Consider the following 19106-nt stretch of genomic DNA (forward strand, 5'->3'; position numbering starts at 1 on the left):
AATTGTTCAATCCATCCAGCAGCCTATATTTATTGAAATAAGAATTTAATCAAGCTAAAACTTCCAATCAGATTTCTGAAAAATATAATACTTCGGATTCAGATTGAACCATCAGAATAGAAGTTCAAAATCTGCCAGGGTCGCACACTCGCACTCAGTTACTTGGTAGGAACTGAAATGAATGGGAACTTCCGGACATGGCTCATAAAACAACATGAGAGGTTTTTGTTGTTATATTAACAAGAGTATCAATCTAAATCAAAATAAGAGACAACTAACTTCCAGTTCCAGCATGTAGCCATAGGTAGAAAGCCCCCACCAATAGCCTCAATCTTTGTTTTGATAGTGGACCATTGTGAGGAAATGTTAGATGTTTCACCATAAAACCTTTAAGTATGACTTCCTTTTCTCTGTTGTATATGCAACTTCAATTTCAAATAAAGCAAAACAACCTGAACCAATATAGGGCAAGCCACATTATCAGTTGGCTGAAGAATAGGTTTTTGTCAAATAATAATGACAATAACATTTTTCCTACGATTCGTTAGAGGGTTCAAGTCTACTGTATTTGTTGAATCTATACCTCATTTATCTGAGACTCAATCCCCATGTTGCACATTCTATCAACATCATTCAAAACAACTAATGAGATTATAAAGAGGCAGGTGCTCTCCTATTGAAAATGGTCGATAAATCTTCTAGGTGTTGCAACCACAATATTTGGTCCTTCCCACAACTCAGACTAGTATCAACGACCATGAGACATGAATACCTAAACTACAACAAAGCTCCTGCCATTATCTTTGTTCTACCCACAACAATTGCACTTCTGAAGAACTCCAACGATTATGAAGGACTCTTAACCTGGAAAATGTTCAACAATTTTTAAGCAACAAGAACCAGAATAGTATACGAGAAAGTTAAATGAACCTAAAATAGTCAAATTATACGAAATTTGGTGAATTAGAACCTCATACTATCGTCTGACTTCCCAAAACCCGCAAAAAAACGAAAACTGCACATCCCGTAAAACATAATTTAAACTAAATTTATGAAAAATTATAAGAAACCATTAAATTAAAATCAAAACTAACCTGATTCTCATCATCTGTAAATTGATTATCATCAAGAGAAACAATACCTAAACTGAATTCAAATATGAAATTATTAGGATTTCCATGACTGAACTCTGACTGAGATCGAGGGTATTTATAATCTCACATTATATCTTACAGGTTCTCACTGGAAATTCCAATATGCTAACAACCAATCTTTCCTAATCCAACGTAGGAACCGCAACACTTCTCCATCTCCTTCGTTAATCACCAAGTTGTACGATTGAAACCTCACTCTTCTTCTCTATTTTTCCAGTCGAATCTTCACGAAATCTATCTTTTAAATACTCCTCCCATTGTTCCGGACTCTCGAGACCTCTCGTATAGATAAATAACCAGCCATATGAGCCATGGCTAGCCGACGGTGAGCAATGAGCTCTGGTGCAGAGATATCAAACCAGGAAAAGAAATGTGAATTGCTGGTCGAGAGAAGAATGGAAGGGAAATAGGTTAGGGTGGGCAAAAACCTCGTCTTATCCTGGTAGCCTGAAGCGAAAAACCTCGTCTGCTACATTAATGACTGAAGTGGCTGCCCTGAGGAAGAGTTATGGATGCTTATGCTATAATTACTCTGGCTATATAGCAACGGTTTTCATAAAGATAAGTAAGGATAATGTAAGCAATGGTGACAGAATAAAACTGTTACGATAACACAGGCATACAGTAACCAATGTTCTTAAACAGTTACAATATGCACCTTAGATGACATTTAAAAACTGTTACAGTATATTACTTATAAGCAGAAGTAATATGTAACAACTCTTACAGAAAACTGTTACCATTAATCAACGCCCCAATATTTAGTAACAGGTAATTTAAGAATTGTCACCTTATAAAATGACGAACTGTTACCAATAGTCATTTTTCTACTAGATATGTTCATGCATAGTTCATGGAAATAAGGGAAAAGTTAGTATATGACATATTATCAGCATTATGCTCCATATAAAGATATCTCATGCTGATAGTAACGCCAAATTTTCATCTGTGATCATTAATTATTTTGTCTATCCTCTGCTGATCTTCTTTCTTATAATATAGGTCATTAATGTGAATCGGATTATGCATGAACCTCTTGACGAAGCAGAGATGTCGAGTAACCTTGTTGGTTGTTATGCTAGCTGAAAACCAAGAAAAAGAATATTCGATGAAAACCTCTCAAATATAGAAATTTTTACCAAAATCTGTAGAAACTGCAACAAAAGATAATGAAACTTTTCCTTACACTTAATAATCCTTTATTGTTAGTACGATGTAACCCAGATGTAAGTCGTAAATCTTCTTCTTAAAAAACTTGATAAAACTTAGTAAAACTTAAAAGATTTCTTAGATTCAAAACAAAGTATGACATGAAGTTATAAAACTTATAACTTCAAAGACTTGATGAGATTTAGAGAAAAAAACTTATGAAACCAACTTCTTGTGCGGAGAAATAGAACTTTAGATGATGAAAAAGAAAGTACAATGACGAAAAACAAAATATGTATCGTTGATAGCAAAGAAAATAACAACTCACAGGTTCTAGTCCCTTTGTCTGGCGCCAAAATGTAGCCACACGAAATCCTCTGACTACACCTAAGAGAATACACACGATCAAACTTACTAAAAACTATTGAATGGATAACAATTAAGCCATTTTTATTGTTTTCTTATAAGGTTTATACACCGAGAGATGGAGATATTTTTCGAAGGATACAAAACCTAATTTACTCTCAGAATTCTCTTTTATCAAACTATTTCTTTGGTTAGACAAAATCACATTACCCTCTCCATTGCTCTCTTTCTCTATTTATAGGTATTTTACATATTGGATGATATCTAAAAAAGTAATTTCTTCTTTTACAAAGGATTCTAGGTCAAAGATTATATCCTATAGACATAGATCATGCTTTTCATGTGAACTCTATCTTCATCGCCGAGATGTCTGCGCTGAGTTCGATAGATCATCGCAGTCTGATTCATATTCCCATCATAACCGTTCTTTATCGTACTTCCTTCATCGTCAATTGTTATATCTGCCTATTCCTTTTGCTACTTTTTATTTGTCGTGCTTCTAAATAGGGGTGCACATACGCTACTCATACCCGCCAACTCTACCCTACCCGCCAGTTTTTTAACCGTATCCTACCCTATCCACTATTTGGCGGGTAGGGTGGCGGGTAAAGATTTTCTTTAACCGCCAGTAAACAGGTAGGGTGGCGGGTATATGTCATATCCTACCCATCCTACCTAGGGGTGCACATACCCTCCAACCCTACCCTACCCGCCAGTTTTTTAACCGTATCCTACCTTATCCATTATTTGGCGTGTAGGGTGACGGGTAAAGATTTTCTTAACCGCCAGTAAACGGGTAGGGTGGCAGGTATAGGCCATATCCTACCCACCCTACCCGTTGTGCAGCCCTACTTCTAAACTTCCAAACTATGGCGAGACGATATTTCGTACCCACAGCTTCTTCGACTTAAAACTTTGAACCCTTAACATAATATATATTGCCATAACTCACTATTCTCCATGGAATTCAAATTTTATCTCTAGGACCGTCTTGCCTCTCACATAAATAAGACTCATGTGACCTATAATACCATCTCCTTGCTAGTCCAAGGGTCGAGGGATCTCATATGTATGAGATGCGGGATAGACTGCCAAATACACCTCGATGAGTGTCCTCTCACAGAAATAACACTCATGTGACCTATAATACCATCTCCTTGCTAGTCCAAGGGTCGAGGGATCTCATTATGTATGAGATGTGGGATGGGAAAATAGGAATATGTCCCGTTTTCACTAGTTCGTTTGGAAATCTATCCCATGCCGAAAAAAATTAAGAAATCTATTTTAAAGAGAAAAAAACTGTTAGATTCTTAACAGGCCACATGTGTGGGATTATACATGCGTGAATATTACAATTTTGCTCTTCACATTTACATTTTTTCCCTTCGCCTAAGGGACTTTTAACATTTGATTGCACGCGCTTTTGGCAATGATATTAATCAGTATTGACTAACTCTCCATGCAGGAGTAAATAATGTAGAGTTTCGATGAATTTCTAGTTTGCTAGCTGTATTGCATACTTCAGCATAAAATCATCTACAGCGTGAAGTTCGTGTGTAATGTGCCTGTGTTAATTTTGTGGAGCTGGCAACGAAACCATTAATAATTTAATACGCACAACGACGCTAAATGTTTAACGTATGTGTATTCACAAGAAATAATCACTGTGAAATGATGAACGTGCCTCATTGACAAGTCTAACGAAGGACAAACTTCGCTAGGTGTATGCAATGATATTACCCATCGCCCTATCAAGCCAGAGCAAAAAATGCAACATTAAAAACAATTTGAGAACTGAAGTTAAAACTCAAATGTGGAAAAATTGTGATGATTTGGCAACAAAATAAGAAGAACGAAGATTGTCTTAACAGAAAACATTGACTAGTGCTAGTGTTGTCTTGTTTCCCTTTTGGCTTGCTAGTTGCTACATATGTATACAAGTCTTTTTAACCGATGTATAGATGACGAAGTAGCAACCTTTGGAGTTGTCGTTAGACACACTTGCCCTGCTCTCTTGGTTCCAGTGGGCATCTTTTTTGGTGTTGACGTAGCAACAAAAGAACTTCCATTCACCTCACACTCAGTTATAGCTTTCTTCCTCTTGGGGTTGGATCCAACCTCTCCACCTTTCCACCATTAGTTGTAAACTTCTGCATATGACAAACTATTTCAGATAGAAGCATTATTACTCTTGTATATTTTTACAAGTAAACTTGATGGTTTTGCTTATGTTAAGACCAGTTGTAGAATGGTACACTCTTAGAAATTAATGGCACTATATTTAATTTTATTTGATATTAAAAACTAAACTACAATGGCACTCACTTAATAGTCTTTCCCAGGAATCCAAACTTAGATACCTGAACTTGGAAATTAAAATCTGAGTTGCATACCTAATTGTATGTTCGATCATTGAAAAATACGCAGCAATTCTTAGCTTTAGCAAAAATGACCACCATATATTGTTTCTGCTGATGAGATAGCAACTAGCTACCATAATCAAAAGTGAACATGGAGATCTTAATCTATAGACCTTGGAGGGAGAACATAGAAAAATTCAACAAAGACCAAAATATTGCAATTGTGCAGACAAACCAAAATAGTGATTCCAGCTCTTATTTTTTAAGTAAAACAAAATTAAAATAACATCAAACAGTAAATTTAGATAGCATATTCCTTAAAAAAAAAAAAAAAAAAAAAAGCCAGAATAGTGGATTGACATCCAGTTTTTATCTATGGATCACACAGTAGCTTTAATTATTGGACACAAATAGCATTATGCACTATGCTAGCTATTCCATTAGTTTACCTAGCTAAAAAATAACTATTCCATTAGTTTGTTTCCATTGGCATAAAATTCTGGTTTTGCCAGATTTGTTTATTGACTACTAGCCTATATTGTTTATCATCTCATCTATCGAGCCTAATTACATGCAACAATATATCATTTATAAGCAATAACGAAGAGTATTGCATGTTATTTAACCCATCAAATACATGTTTAAACAAAATCCCCAAGGTGTTCGGGTGCTGTTTCATAAATTCCAATAAAGAAAAATGAAAAAACTAGAGTGGTAATAAAATTTGAGATCGACATTCAAAAGAAAACAAAGATTTTGTGGAAAAAATTTCTTTCTTAGTCTTGAATTTTATTTATGGTATCCAAACGGACCAAACACTTGTATGCATCTTATGGTAACAAAGAGGTTGGTACTTGCACCCACACGTGTAAGTCAACCGGCATAAGTCAACTAACAGAGATGAGGATGTTTTTTCTAATTTCTCATCGTTAGGGAGGAAATTTAAATAAATCAATTTCTCGGCTCTATAAATTTGGGGATTCGTTTATTTCTGAGATTATTATTCCATTTTTATTGATTACACTCTCCGCAGTCGTATTTATCCGGGGTTCTTCTTCTTCTTCTCAGCATCGACATCAGATAATTGGCATAATTAAAGGTACGTTCGTTAACCTAATTTCATCTTCTTCTTCGATCTGTATGAAGTAATGTCTGTATGTTTTCAATTTGAATTTTTTTTAGAATCTAGGGTTTCGCAATTTGGGGATTTTTATGCATCTTTCTTTATTTTGATTTTCTAGAGATTGGTATTTATTTGCAATGGAATGGAAGGATGATGAGAGATGCTAGACCAGGAATACAGATTGTTTGGTACTATGTGGTCTGGTGATATGGTTTTTAAAAACTTCAGTGCCCGATTGAAATATCAGAATCGTCACTGTACTGAAGCTCTCTGGGATGAGATTATCAGGTCTGATAATAAAGAGATGTATATGGAGGAGTTACGCAGGCAGAGACAGCGGAGACTCGGCCGCAGATATCTCAGAGAGACTGCCTTGAGGTTAGGTGTGATTAAGCCACTGGTGATCAAGCCTGACTCTAGACAAGCCATAGGGAACATAAAAGCAAAATCTCAAGCATTGGCAACGCAGAGGGAAAATTACAAAAAGAGAAAATCTCAAGGAGCTGTAGATTGTGCTGCCACGACATTGGTAACGCTAAGGCACAAATACCAGCATACACGGTTGTTCAATGTGTCAATCCATCCCTGCATAGTAAGAGGACGGCGTGGAAAAAATGTGACTGGTACTCTCGAAGCCCATTTAAACGGTTTCCAGTATTCAAACAGTTGTATTCCCTTTAAGATTAATATTATGTATAGTGATATAAGGTATGCCTTCACTCAAGATGGAGATGAGCAGAGTGCCCCGTTCTGCCACTTGCACTTGCACAAACCGATCTTGGTGGGGACTGAAATGACACAGAATATCCAGTTCCGTATGGTGCTGAACTTAGGGGGAAGGAAGAAGAGACCTGCTCATGGTTCGGCTAACTTTGAAAAAGAGCTGCAAAAGATTAGAGATGATAATAATAGGGTTATGCGGGAGTTTAGACTCAAAGTTGATGGTATTTTGGATCCATTGCCATTTAGGCTTACCTGTGATTATGTGGATACGGAAAGAGGATTCTGTGGCGAGCTTCACTTGAAGGAGCACCCTCCATTTTCAACCATTTTTGTCTTCTCGTACTTTACCCTGGTGCAACTCAATCACACACCTTTCACTGTTGTCACACTGAAAGAGATCGAGATTGTCAATCTGGTGGAAGTTGGGTCTGACATGGAGATGTTTAATATGACAATCGTGTTCAAGAACTTCGAGCTCGATGTGCTTCAGATCAAATCAATTCCTTCAGCAAAGCGCATTAGCATCAAAGGGTCACTTCACCTTGCTGATGTCAAATACTACGAAAATAAGCAGGATATTCCAGATTGGGGGTCAAAACTGGAGGAAATAAGAGCTGACCCAAAGGAGTTCATAAAGAATGGTGGATGGAACTTCCTCGATCTGGAGACTGCTAAGAACTCTGATAGCTCAGGAGATGAGTATAGTATTGGTTCTTACTCCTCAGAATCTGACTCTTCAGTGGAGAGTCTTGGTAATCGCAACAGCCTTGTCTCCGACTTCCCCTGCAGATTTGGTAAATACTCCTACAAAGCACCTGGTCAAGCATCTGATTCAGACCCAAGAAAAGAAGAAAAGAAACAGACTACATTGATTCAGAAAACATGGACTATGGCAGAAAGAAAACAGGTAATGGTATCATCGGATGAATGTGACTCGGACCCAGAAGTGAAAGGAAAAAAGGCCACAGCACAGACGAAGCCGAGTACGGTAAGAAGACGGAGAAAGTTGGTAATGACCGAAGAATCTGGTGAGGAAGAATAGAGTGGAGCATAAAAAAGGTTAGGGGTTACATTTGTTTTCAAGTTACTTGTAGTAGTAAAATGACAGATGCTGGCATATCGTATCGATTAATTAGTACTTGCTTCTATGTATGGATCCCTCCAATAGAGAATCCTTTTTTGTAACTTTACAAAACCTTTCGCATCTTTGTCGTGTTTTAAGCAGTGGGGTGAAGTAAATAACCTCAAGGTGAATGCAACAAGAAATCAAGCTGGTTATTGTGTGCAAGTCGGGTGTTTTTCATGATTCAGTATAGAGTACAGATAAACAGACTAAAATAATTGGTTCAGAATGAGCATAGTACTACTCCATGAATTATACTCACTCTGTCCCATATTAGTTGAGTCATTTGTAGTTTGCACAATTATTAAGGCAAGAAAGGAAGGAGAGTATGTTTAGGTATTTTTTACAAGTATGCCCTTATACATAATAACTTGTAAAACTTCGAAATAATTTTCCTTTTAAACTATACCACGGTTTTTCATAACACAAGATTGGTTAAAAAGACCAAAATCAACAATTTCTGGGTGAAAAAAACATCTAAATTTTGATACTGTTTAAATGGACAAAAATGTAAAAATAGCCAGGAAGTAAACAGTTTTATCCTAGCCATTTTCAAATATTTTTTCTTATTATTAATTTACATCAGGATGCATCCAGTTTCATCCTCGCTATTTTTTAAGTTTAAGCCAGGATGAATCCAGTTTCGTTTTTGTTATTTTTTTTGGTGTTTATTTCACCCATACTAATTTTTACTCGTCCATTAGAACCATGTTTTAAAAATATTTGGGCACATGACCCATTTTCCGTGTATGCAAATAGGAATGTTGCAATAAGAATAAGAATATTGTGATAATTAGAGCTGGCAAACGGGCGGGGCGGGGGCTGGCTTGTTACGGGTTACACGGGTTCGGGTTAACACGGGTCAAAACCCGCGGGTTGATATTCTTCACGGGTGGTCATTTCTTAAACCCGCACACGTAACGGGTTAAACCTGCGGGTTCACGGGTTAACCCGTTTATGGTGAGTCAACTCGCCAGAAACCGATTTGACAGAGTTTCCTCTGATTTATGAATCAATCCAATCAACAGATTCAACATTCACATACTCACAGTGACAGTTTCAGCCTGTCACACGCCAAAATTTACAATCCAATGCCGATAGAACGAAGAACAAACAAATAATGGCAATCACAAAAACTTTGTATCATTTAAATTATAAAATCTTTTGCTCTCGAAGAAGAACCCCTAAAATTTTCATCTAAATGAAAGCTCATGCACAGGCTTCTGTTATCCTCCCAAACCATGACCTGCGAAAAAAAAAGTGTAATAAAGATCAAAATTATACCATGGGAAATGTTTTGTACATCTGATGTCCATATTCATACAACAAATTATTATGCCAGTTGTTCTCGGCTTTTGTTTCTCGCATCATTAAACTTTCGCACCATCAAAAGAAACCTAAGTTACATTTTACATGAGATATTGTAGTGATAAATGCATGGCAATGATTTCATGTTGATTCATGAAAGATAGTAGTTATCATGTCCTTCCGGAGGAAGTTCTGCCTTACAAAATTATTCCACATAGAGTGAATAACCTGGGCAAGATTCATCAAACACATCTCGTAGTTATTAAATGAAAAACACAGACACATTATAGGATTTCTAAATTTAAAACGAAAGTGTTTTCACTCTAAGGTGTACATTTCCAGATGCGTAGACTTCAGCTTGCAAGCTCAAGCAGAAGTGAACTTCGCCATTTTTAATCCAATCCATGACTGGATTAGTCTATGCATTCAGTTTTATCAAACAAAATACTTAGCTAGTGATGTGGTAAGGATTTGGCAACTAATAACTGGAAAAACAAAACTAATTAATTATCTTGTCATTTTTGAATAGACTGCATAATTTAGTTAACTGTAGGCTAATAAACATGGCCGAATGAAGCAGAATTTACCTGATTACCCGACAACAACTTACTTTGGCAATTTAAGTGGATGAGCTATGATTTGAGTTTAGTCCTCTTTTGCTAATCTTTAAACTAATTGGTTAAGCTTAAGTCAGCGTGAAGAGAGCTATAGACAAAACTGAGTCTGCATAATCAATCCTACGCACCTTTCTAAGCAAATTGTTTTAAGCTTGAAAAATGGTGCCTTGCTGTTCCACTAAGTCAAAAAAAGAAAAAAGCAAAAAATAGAATCAAAATACTACATGAAGAGTCGTCAGTTTGTAACTCATCAGTATTCTCATAGTTAATTTTTTGCCATCCAGAACATGAACTATGCTCTCATAAACTTGTTTACCTTCAAACTGACATAGGTTCCTCGGTGCACTCCAGCAACCATCTCCATACTAACTGATTCCTCTCTGCAAAATAAAAAGACAGAGGCAGTATTGAATTACACCACAAAAACACAAAATAAAAGAACTGTGAAAAAACAACAAAATAGAATCAGAAAATTTATTAAAATCCATACCTCTGTGCCTAAGCACCTTCGGTGAAATGTGTAAGAAACCCAATCTTAGTTATTTATCATTTTCAACACAAATCGATATAACAGTAAAAGAGATACAATGAAATCTATGGCAAACAAAAAAGAACACCCAAATTTCAAAACTCAAAACTCATTTAAATAGGGTTACCTTAAGCAGTATGGTTTTAGCACGAAAATGTTCCAGGATGTTTTTTTCTGTTGAATCCAAATCAGAAATATCAACCATCAAAACCACTTCCCGTGAACATCTCCAATTGTTGTTGTAGAAACAAATTCGACATAACTCATCATGAATTCATCATCAGATCTCAGATCACGCTTTTACAAATCGAAATCTCTGATTTCTCTTGATTCAAACTTGACAGCCGCAGCAGCTGCTAATCTCTCACTTGCACTGCAAAAAGAAAAAATAAACATCAACAATATCAAATCTGCAACCCTGTAGTATAAGGAAATAAAAAGGATAATAATTGATATGAGAAGGAACGGAGAATGAAGGAGATAACAAACCCTGAGACAGATAAAGACCTAGCTTTTACTCACACAAGTCACAGCCTAATAAAGATGGGTTTTTTTTTAGCAGAGAAGACACGGACGGAGAAGACGAAAGCAGAGAAGATAAGAATCTAGGGTTTTTTATGTTTTTATACCCAGGCCAGGAGAGGAGACACGCGGCATAAATGGAAGTGCGGGTTAACGGGTTAACCCGCGATTTTACGGGCCGGGACGGGTTAACCCGTTTCTTGACGGGTTGCCATTTCTCCAACCCGAACCCGGCTTGTGTAGAAACCAGCTAGTCCGGGTTCGGGTTTTCACGGATCGGGCACGGGTTAACCCGTGGGTTTCGGCTTGTTTACCAGCTCTAGTGATAATGCTTAAAGAACACCATATTAGTGAAAAAATTGTCCATCTAGCAAAAACTAGATTAGAGAAAAACACCCCTTACAAATATACGTCAGATGGCCTTCACCATAGCATCCCTCGAATATTTTTTTCATCTAACAAAAGCTAGATTAGTGAAAACCACTCCTTATCAAAGTACGTCCGATGGCCTGATTAAAATGAGCGTCCCCAAATGAGGGTTCTAACTTCTAAATCATTACCGGCTAGGAGGATAGCCCATATATGACTATGCATTAGCCCAGGCTCATATACAACAAAGTTGCGTTCTTTTAGAACGATTTTTTGGGCACCATTGTTTTTTACGGGGTCCATGATTTTATTAGGCCACTGCCTTATAGTTATAAGGATGTCCTAAAAGATGGAGATGACTAGTTTACCCTTTAACCTAATAAAAATTATAACTCTATAATCTTTTTTTCTCTATCCTACAATTTTTCTTCTTCTCTTCTTCGTCAATTTATGATAATCTAAACCTGATCATATACAAATCTAATCAAAACCATCAAATTTTAATCGTCGTCGATTAATTGAATTTTTATCATCGATTAATCAATCTTTTGTAAACAAACTCGTCGATAGATATTTTCCCACAAACTCATTACTTCTAATTCGTTTTTGATTGAAAATTTTGACTACTAGTCATCAAAATAGCTTAGGAATTTTGTTGAAAAACTTTGTCGAACTAGCCAAACTTGCTGGAAATGAAGAACATGAAGAACAGTTCGGCTATTTCGCAAAAAATATTTCCTAATCGAACTTTTAATTTCCTAACCAAACTTTTAATTTTTAATTTCTTAACCGAACTTTTTAATTTCCTAAACGAACTTTTAATTTCCTAACCGAACTTTTCTCTGAAATCCTATATATTGCTGCATTTCCAACTCTTTCATTTATGATGGGAGCTAGAATTACATCTTAGCTTCATCCCATATTCAGCTGATACCGGTACTTTGGTGTCATTACTACTAGGAAAAATACATTTCCGTCTCATGATATGTATGTCCCTTTTCACATGCTTTATATGAGTCATTACGTCTAACCCTTATCACTTCGGGGTTCTTTCCATTTTTCAATTTTGCTATATTTAGCTTAATTTGATAAATTTCTTTATCTCAATAGGCCAAGAGAATCTCACAGCACATGTCAACCACTTACTTTAGGTTGAATATATTATTAAAAATAATTATTTCTCTTGTTGTCATACTTCAACATATACCGGTTCGTTAGTATTATGTATGAAGTAGAGAAATGAAAATTTTCTGACTCATATAATCTTTTGTGAGTTCTTCCATGAAAATTGGAATACATATGATTTTATTTGAACGTATCTTTTCAAAATACCGACTCTTTAATAGTCGAGCAAGCGGATTACATCCCACAGAACATTCAAATTTGGGCAGAAAATATCAAATACACAATAATGGTGCTCAAGTACTTTTAAACCCCAAATAAATATACTTGAATCGAGTTGATACAACCAATTGAACAAAAGATAAACATCATTCAACCATATCCAATACTATTGCAAGAGAACAAAATACAATTGAGATCAAAATTCTTAATAATCGAGATAAACAACCATAATTTAATTGACCGTTTATATGATGTGGACTTGTCTTAAGATATAAATAGACAAAACTAGGCATGTTCTAAAGAAGAAAAAAAAATTAAGCCTAGTAAGTATTGAATGTTAACGCCCACAGTGGTTACGTACCTCCAATTTTAGCTCCCACTGTACATATAGACAGGACCGGAACAAACATGGTCGCGGTTCCGTTATGTCGCAAACCGAATTCCCTATATATTTAGTTCAGTTACATCGCAAATTTTTTCTCCTAAAAGAATTTTTTTTCTGAAAGCAAAAAACTCCATTAAAACTAAGTTCGGTTACATGCGCTTTCATGAACATCAGCCGAACTACATTAGTTGATAAGTTTGGTTACTTGTTCTTCAGATCTAATAGCCGAACTTGTTTGACTTAGTCCAAACTAATCTATTAATTTTCTCATTTTCAGAAAATTTTAGCCAATTCAAGCGACAAAAAACTAAATTTGAAGTATGCTTGGGTGGTTTGAAGTTTCGGATTCAAAAAATTAAAAAAACATAATTGATTTTTTCCAACTCTTATATTCTTCTTCTTCTTCCCTCTCAATTTTAAGAAAAATAATATTGATTTAATCTTACATCTAATTATTAATTAACCTAACTTAATTACATTAACTAATGATTACAGTAATTAATCAATACATAAATTTAATTAAGACGGTTAATTTTGGTATTAACATAAATATTTTGATAGCGGGTGTCTTTGCTTTACTTTTAAACGCCTTGCTAAAAATAGAGCCATGGTCCCCAGAAGAACCATGGTCCCAAAAAGTCAATGAAAGTATCTTGGGGAAATCAAGAAAAGAGGAGTTTCCATAGGATTAAGTTAAAAACAATTATTAGATGATATTATTTTATAAATGAAATTTTGTTGTAACAAATCGAAGAAAAACACGTTTAAATGACAATTTTGCTAATGTCATGGGATTAACTCTTATCAAACATAGAGTCGTTTTCTTAGGTTTTCTGATTACTACCGCCATCATGTTGTTACGCGCAGAGGCTTGTTACTAAGTACTCGGATAAAAGAAAGAAGTCTATTGATGGAATTAGTGTTCTCCGTACCAAGATTAATTGTAGCCTACGAACTTGGGACACAACATTTTCCATTTCACTTACTTTGGGTATCAGGACCTCGTGACAACGCAAGATCATGCACTAAATCATGCATCATGCATCTTTGAACCATGTAGTGCCGACTAAAATTATGTTTTGTTTTCTTTCTTGGCTAAGAAACTTAAAATTGTGGCCATTCCATGACCTGTTGCAATCAACCTGATTTCTTATGCAGTATCTAGCAGGGTTTCTTTGCTAAGAAACTTAAAATTGTGGCCATTCCCTGACCTTTTGCAATCAATCCGATTTCTTATGCAGTATCTAGCAGGGTTTTATGTATTTTCCAGTTAACATGTAGTATGCGAGATGTCTAACTCTTCATGTAAGTTTACATGCAGTACTATCGGAAGATAATTTTGTCTTATACTCCCTCTATCCCGTATAGATGAACTTTTCATTCTATATTTTTATCCCTCCTTATTTGACCTTTATAAATAAACGAGGCTATATTTTCAAAATTATCTTTTCAATTTTTAGTATAAAAGATATGTATAATTTGATAGTCATGTTTATATTGTTCTGTATGTGTTTTAAAAAAAAATTTCAACAGTATATAAAATTTAAAAATATGCGTGACATGATTTAGACTTAAATGAGACATAGAAAGTAAAGATGAAATGAAGAAGAATTATCATTAGATACTTACATTATAAAGGAAATGATCCCTATTTCTAAGATGAAACCAATATTTTTACAATGCAATTAAAAGGAATGCATCCATTATTATTGGTGGTGGTGGTTCCAAAGTAACGAGGGAACTGAAGAGGTGAAAAGAAGGTGAATGGATGGTGGTGAAGAGGAGTGTAAGTGTGGTGTAAATCCACTAGATATTTATTTCATACTACTACCACTTGAATGACACCACTTTACTAGACACCGCCTCATTAAATCTTTGCTAGGAAAACTCAAAGGGAAAAATCTAGGCAAACAAAAAAGAGCACGAAACATATAAAATAGTGATTGACACGGAGACGATATCTCGGTAAAACCTTGACAAGGAAAACCCTATGGGAAAAAAAACTTAACAAACGAAAAACAGTACAACGCGATAAGTCTAGTAAATGCGCCTTTGTGGATGTCGCTCCTCCATGATAAGGACTTAAGTTAAATTTTTGCTTGCGAATATTTGAGTCAAGAATTCCCAATTTCAGTAAATGAATTTCTTGAATTTGGAAGATTACGATGCTTTTGTGGAAGAGATATATGCTAGTCGACGAAGTCTTCGGTTGTGACGCATAATATGTGTTGTCTTCGAATAATATTTTTGTTGTTTACGTTCTTTTTTAGTATATTGAGACTTATCTCATGGATTGATAGCTTCTCAAAATGATTTGCAAAGGTACCTGATTTAGTTTCTTCAAAAAAGAGCCGATATATAGATACATTACCATACGTGGAAAAAATAATATTTGTGGTTAAACCTTATATGGTTTAGAAGGACATCCAAAATCTCACGAGATGGGTATGTTGATTTGTTCTTATAGATTGACCTCTTTAATATTGAGAATCCACAAAATAACCAAAATTGATACAACCACACTTGGATGACCACCATGTTTAATTGTTTCATTAAAACCTTGTCATTAAAGAACCAAATGGATGTTTTGTAGTATTGTCTCGCTAAAAACCTTGTCGAGTAACAAAACCCTTTTGGAAAAGCTATTCTCGATCGAAGGGAAAAAGAGTACAACACAGCTTCAAGTTCGAAGTAAATTATGTCGACATCATATCCTTGAATCCTCCCCCTGATGTCGGCATCTCCCCGTGATTACTTTCAGAGTTGTTCTAGACTATTCCTTTAATCATGTACTTTTCGAAACTGAATATTGGTAATGACCTAGAAAATAGTCTACCGTATCTCCCCCTGATTACTTTTGTTGGTAAAAGGGATTATTGTTCCTTCATAATCAACAACTTTTGGATTGCACTTTCATTAGCATTCCTTTTCATGTCTTTGCAGGGATAAAACAAATTTATGTCAATGGTTAATTTTAAGTACATGATTGCATTCACTATACCATTCTAATGACGTTGCGTTGGCGCTGAGCTATATCTAGATAACGAGTTCATTGAGGATGTAACATTTGGTCGAATACATTATGCTAAGTACAATAATGCGTCTATTATACTTAGATAAGGAAAGTTCATCTCCCGACCCAACTTCGTCATCTTCCTTTAGAAAAATTGGTCATTTATGTACATTTGAAACTCGACTAATCATGGGAGTGCTAGCATCATGCATGTCCTTGTTAAATTTACTGACAACGGACATATGCAAACTGGTGGAATAATATACCACAATCTCGGTCTTCTAGTTTAGAACATAGATAAGATCGAGATTTCCCAGGATTTTCATCTCAAATTCAGATTTTAAATAGTTTGTAAGATCTCTTATTCCATTAAGAGTACTTATCATGTCCATACCGTCAACATAGATAGCTATAATTTTGAATCAGGAACTTATTTAATACGCATGGCACGAAACCTTACTTCTTTATCCCTTCCCAATCAAATAGTCACTTAGACGGGTATACCACATCCGCATGATTGTTTGAATCTATAAGTGAGCGTTCTATCTAACTGTAAACGCACTCTGTGGTTTAGAGTTATTTGATTTGGGAAACAAAAGTCTATCAAGTACTTTTGTAAATATCTTCTATCTCTTGATTCTTTCAGAGATACGTAACAACCACATACATATGCTGCATTTCAAGTCCTTTTGAAATTACCAAGCTAACTAAGCAGCGGAACTCTATAACGTTCATTACAAGAGAACAATTCCAGGGCTTTGTGAGAAACCTCGCGCCACAAGGCGAGTCTTTGTACTTTAAGACTACTTTCTTCTCATTATGGTTTATGACAAATTAATTATGTATGTCCAATAGGCTTTACACTTGGTTGGTTAGCACTACCACACCAAATACCTATATATTTGTCAAAGAACCAAGTTCTACCTGGATCGTATAGGCCAAATATGCTCTTTGTTGACATGAAATAATAAAAACCATGGTTCGATCTCATACTGCTCTATTTCCTTGAGCAACTATATATAAAAATAATCATTAATATGCTCGCACGGTATTTCCATTGTCTCGTGTGTGTTCTCATAATCCTTTAGGATTTCATTGTTCTCTGGAATCATTAAACTTTGGAGCGTCCTCCAGTATTGATTCATGGACATAGTCAGAGACAATCAAATGAGATGATTTCATTAATGATACAAATTAGGTTGTGCCTTACTCATCTACTTCCTTTCTAGGTGAGAAGTGATCGAACCTGGTGGTCTCTCCATCTTCCTTTATGGAGCCACGACCTCAACTTCACTTCCACCAAGTGTAGTTGCAACACCTTAGTCTATGGTGTACCCCATACTGAGGATTTATAACATTGCAGGAATATTTGCAGCTGGTATGTGTGATCTTGTCACTTTAGCGACATCAGTGTACATTCTGAAAATTGATTATTCTTTGTCACTTCACATTTACATTTTTGGAGTACAAGAATCAATATGAGACATATTTGGGAACACACCACGAAGATTCTTGTCGTTCCCTTAGAAAATACTTTTTCTTATCTCTCCCTAACGACGGGAAGACTGTCTCACTAAAGTGATAAACCGAAAATCTAGCGGTAAGAGATCTCCTTCCAAAAGGTTTAAAAACACAAATAATTGTTGGGAATTCATTTCCAACATAACTACTTAACAGTTTTGAAGACCCATCATAGTACGATATGGAGTCGTAAAGGCACATATATAGTGCAACCAAAAATGCGTAAGAACACGAATGTCAGGCTTAAATCCAGTTACCAACTGGTACGCAGAAAAGGTTGACTAATATTGGGTTCTAAAACGAATTAAGTAAAGATGCGCGTAATATTGCATATCCCCAAAGCAATAAAAGGTAGGTTGGTACGCATAACCTATTCCTTAGATACCATCTGTAACCTTTGATGGTAGCCTTTGCGAGACCATTAGGTATAAGATGTTCTATATTGATCTTATTAAACATGCAATATCCATCAAGTCCTTTTGATGTAAATTCTCTAGAATTAAGAAGGGTGGTGATCCTTTGCACTTTGCTTTTTGTAATATGTGCTAGGAATTCTACAAAAATTAAACGCATCGTTTTTTATGAACAACAATTGATTCAATGCATATAATCATTTACCAGAGCCATAAATTACTTTGAATGGTCCGCATTCTGCATGGATATATGTTCACTAACAACACTTTATTTCTTTGAGAATGAGTTATTAGCATTTGCATCTAAGTAAAACAGGATGGTCTCAATCATGTTTCACTAAAGAGAGACTTTGTAAGATTAATGACGTGCTTTCTTACTCAAAAACATAATGGGGAAAGGCAGTGCAAATCTAGTAACTTTAGAAATCACTGATTATGATAGATGTCGTAACTTCGCATTCTATTAGTTCATTTTCTTATACACTCAAATGAAGTGATGCTCGTGTTAGTACTTTCAAAACGGAACATCGTGTCACAACCAATGTACCTTATGGTTATGTCAAGGTCCTTATGAATCAATCCCAATCATTTCATTGTTGGGGTTAATAAGGATTCAGTAATTCAAGTTCCAGTGATCTACAATTAACTAGATTGACACATTAATTTTCTAGGAATATGCTTCCTTCCACATTCATTAGAAATAATTTATAGATGCAATCAAATCCATTCTCAACGTGCGAAGATGTGTCCAGGATAAGACTGCCCGATATAACTTGTATTAGCACAATACAAGTTACCCACTCTTAAACTCAACAACGGGGATGGAAGTAAAACGTCGCACGAAAATAAAAACAAGAAGATGAAGAAAAATAGACCTAGAGATGGTCGCTGCTTGTGTGTTTTGAAAAGAGATATGGACCACTGTCTATTGAAGTCCTCTCAACTATTTCACCTTCTCTCCTCCTGTATTCACTTCTTAACATTAACTTCATTCTGAAATCAAATTATGTAATGCACTTGCAGCATTGAATTTGCATCCATAAAAGTGAATCGGATGCTTTGAAAAAAATCTTTGCTCGAAGGCAAA

General features: G+C 35.5%; 1 protein-coding gene across 1 annotated transcript; it reads left to right on the forward strand.

Annotated features, from left to right (window-relative positions):
• The first annotated feature begins 6035 nt into the window (after nt 1-6035).
• LOC113344650 (FACT complex subunit SPT16-like) lies at nt 6036-8311 on the forward strand. The gene is made up of 2 exons (XM_026588577.1): nt 6036-6128; nt 6271-8311. Exon 2 carries the CDS (start codon nt 6313-6315, stop codon nt 7915-7917), a length of 1605 nt encoding a protein of 534 aa, XP_026444362.1. The 5' UTR covers nt 6036-6128; nt 6271-6312; the 3' UTR covers nt 7918-8311.
• The last annotated feature ends 10795 nt before the right edge of the window (nt 8312-19106 follow it).

Source organism: Papaver somniferum, unplaced genomic scaffold, assembly GCF_003573695.1.
Source record: "Papaver somniferum cultivar HN1 unplaced genomic scaffold, ASM357369v1 unplaced-scaffold_79, whole genome shotgun sequence".
NCBI classification, from domain to species: Eukaryota; Viridiplantae; Streptophyta; class Magnoliopsida; order Ranunculales; family Papaveraceae; genus Papaver; species Papaver somniferum.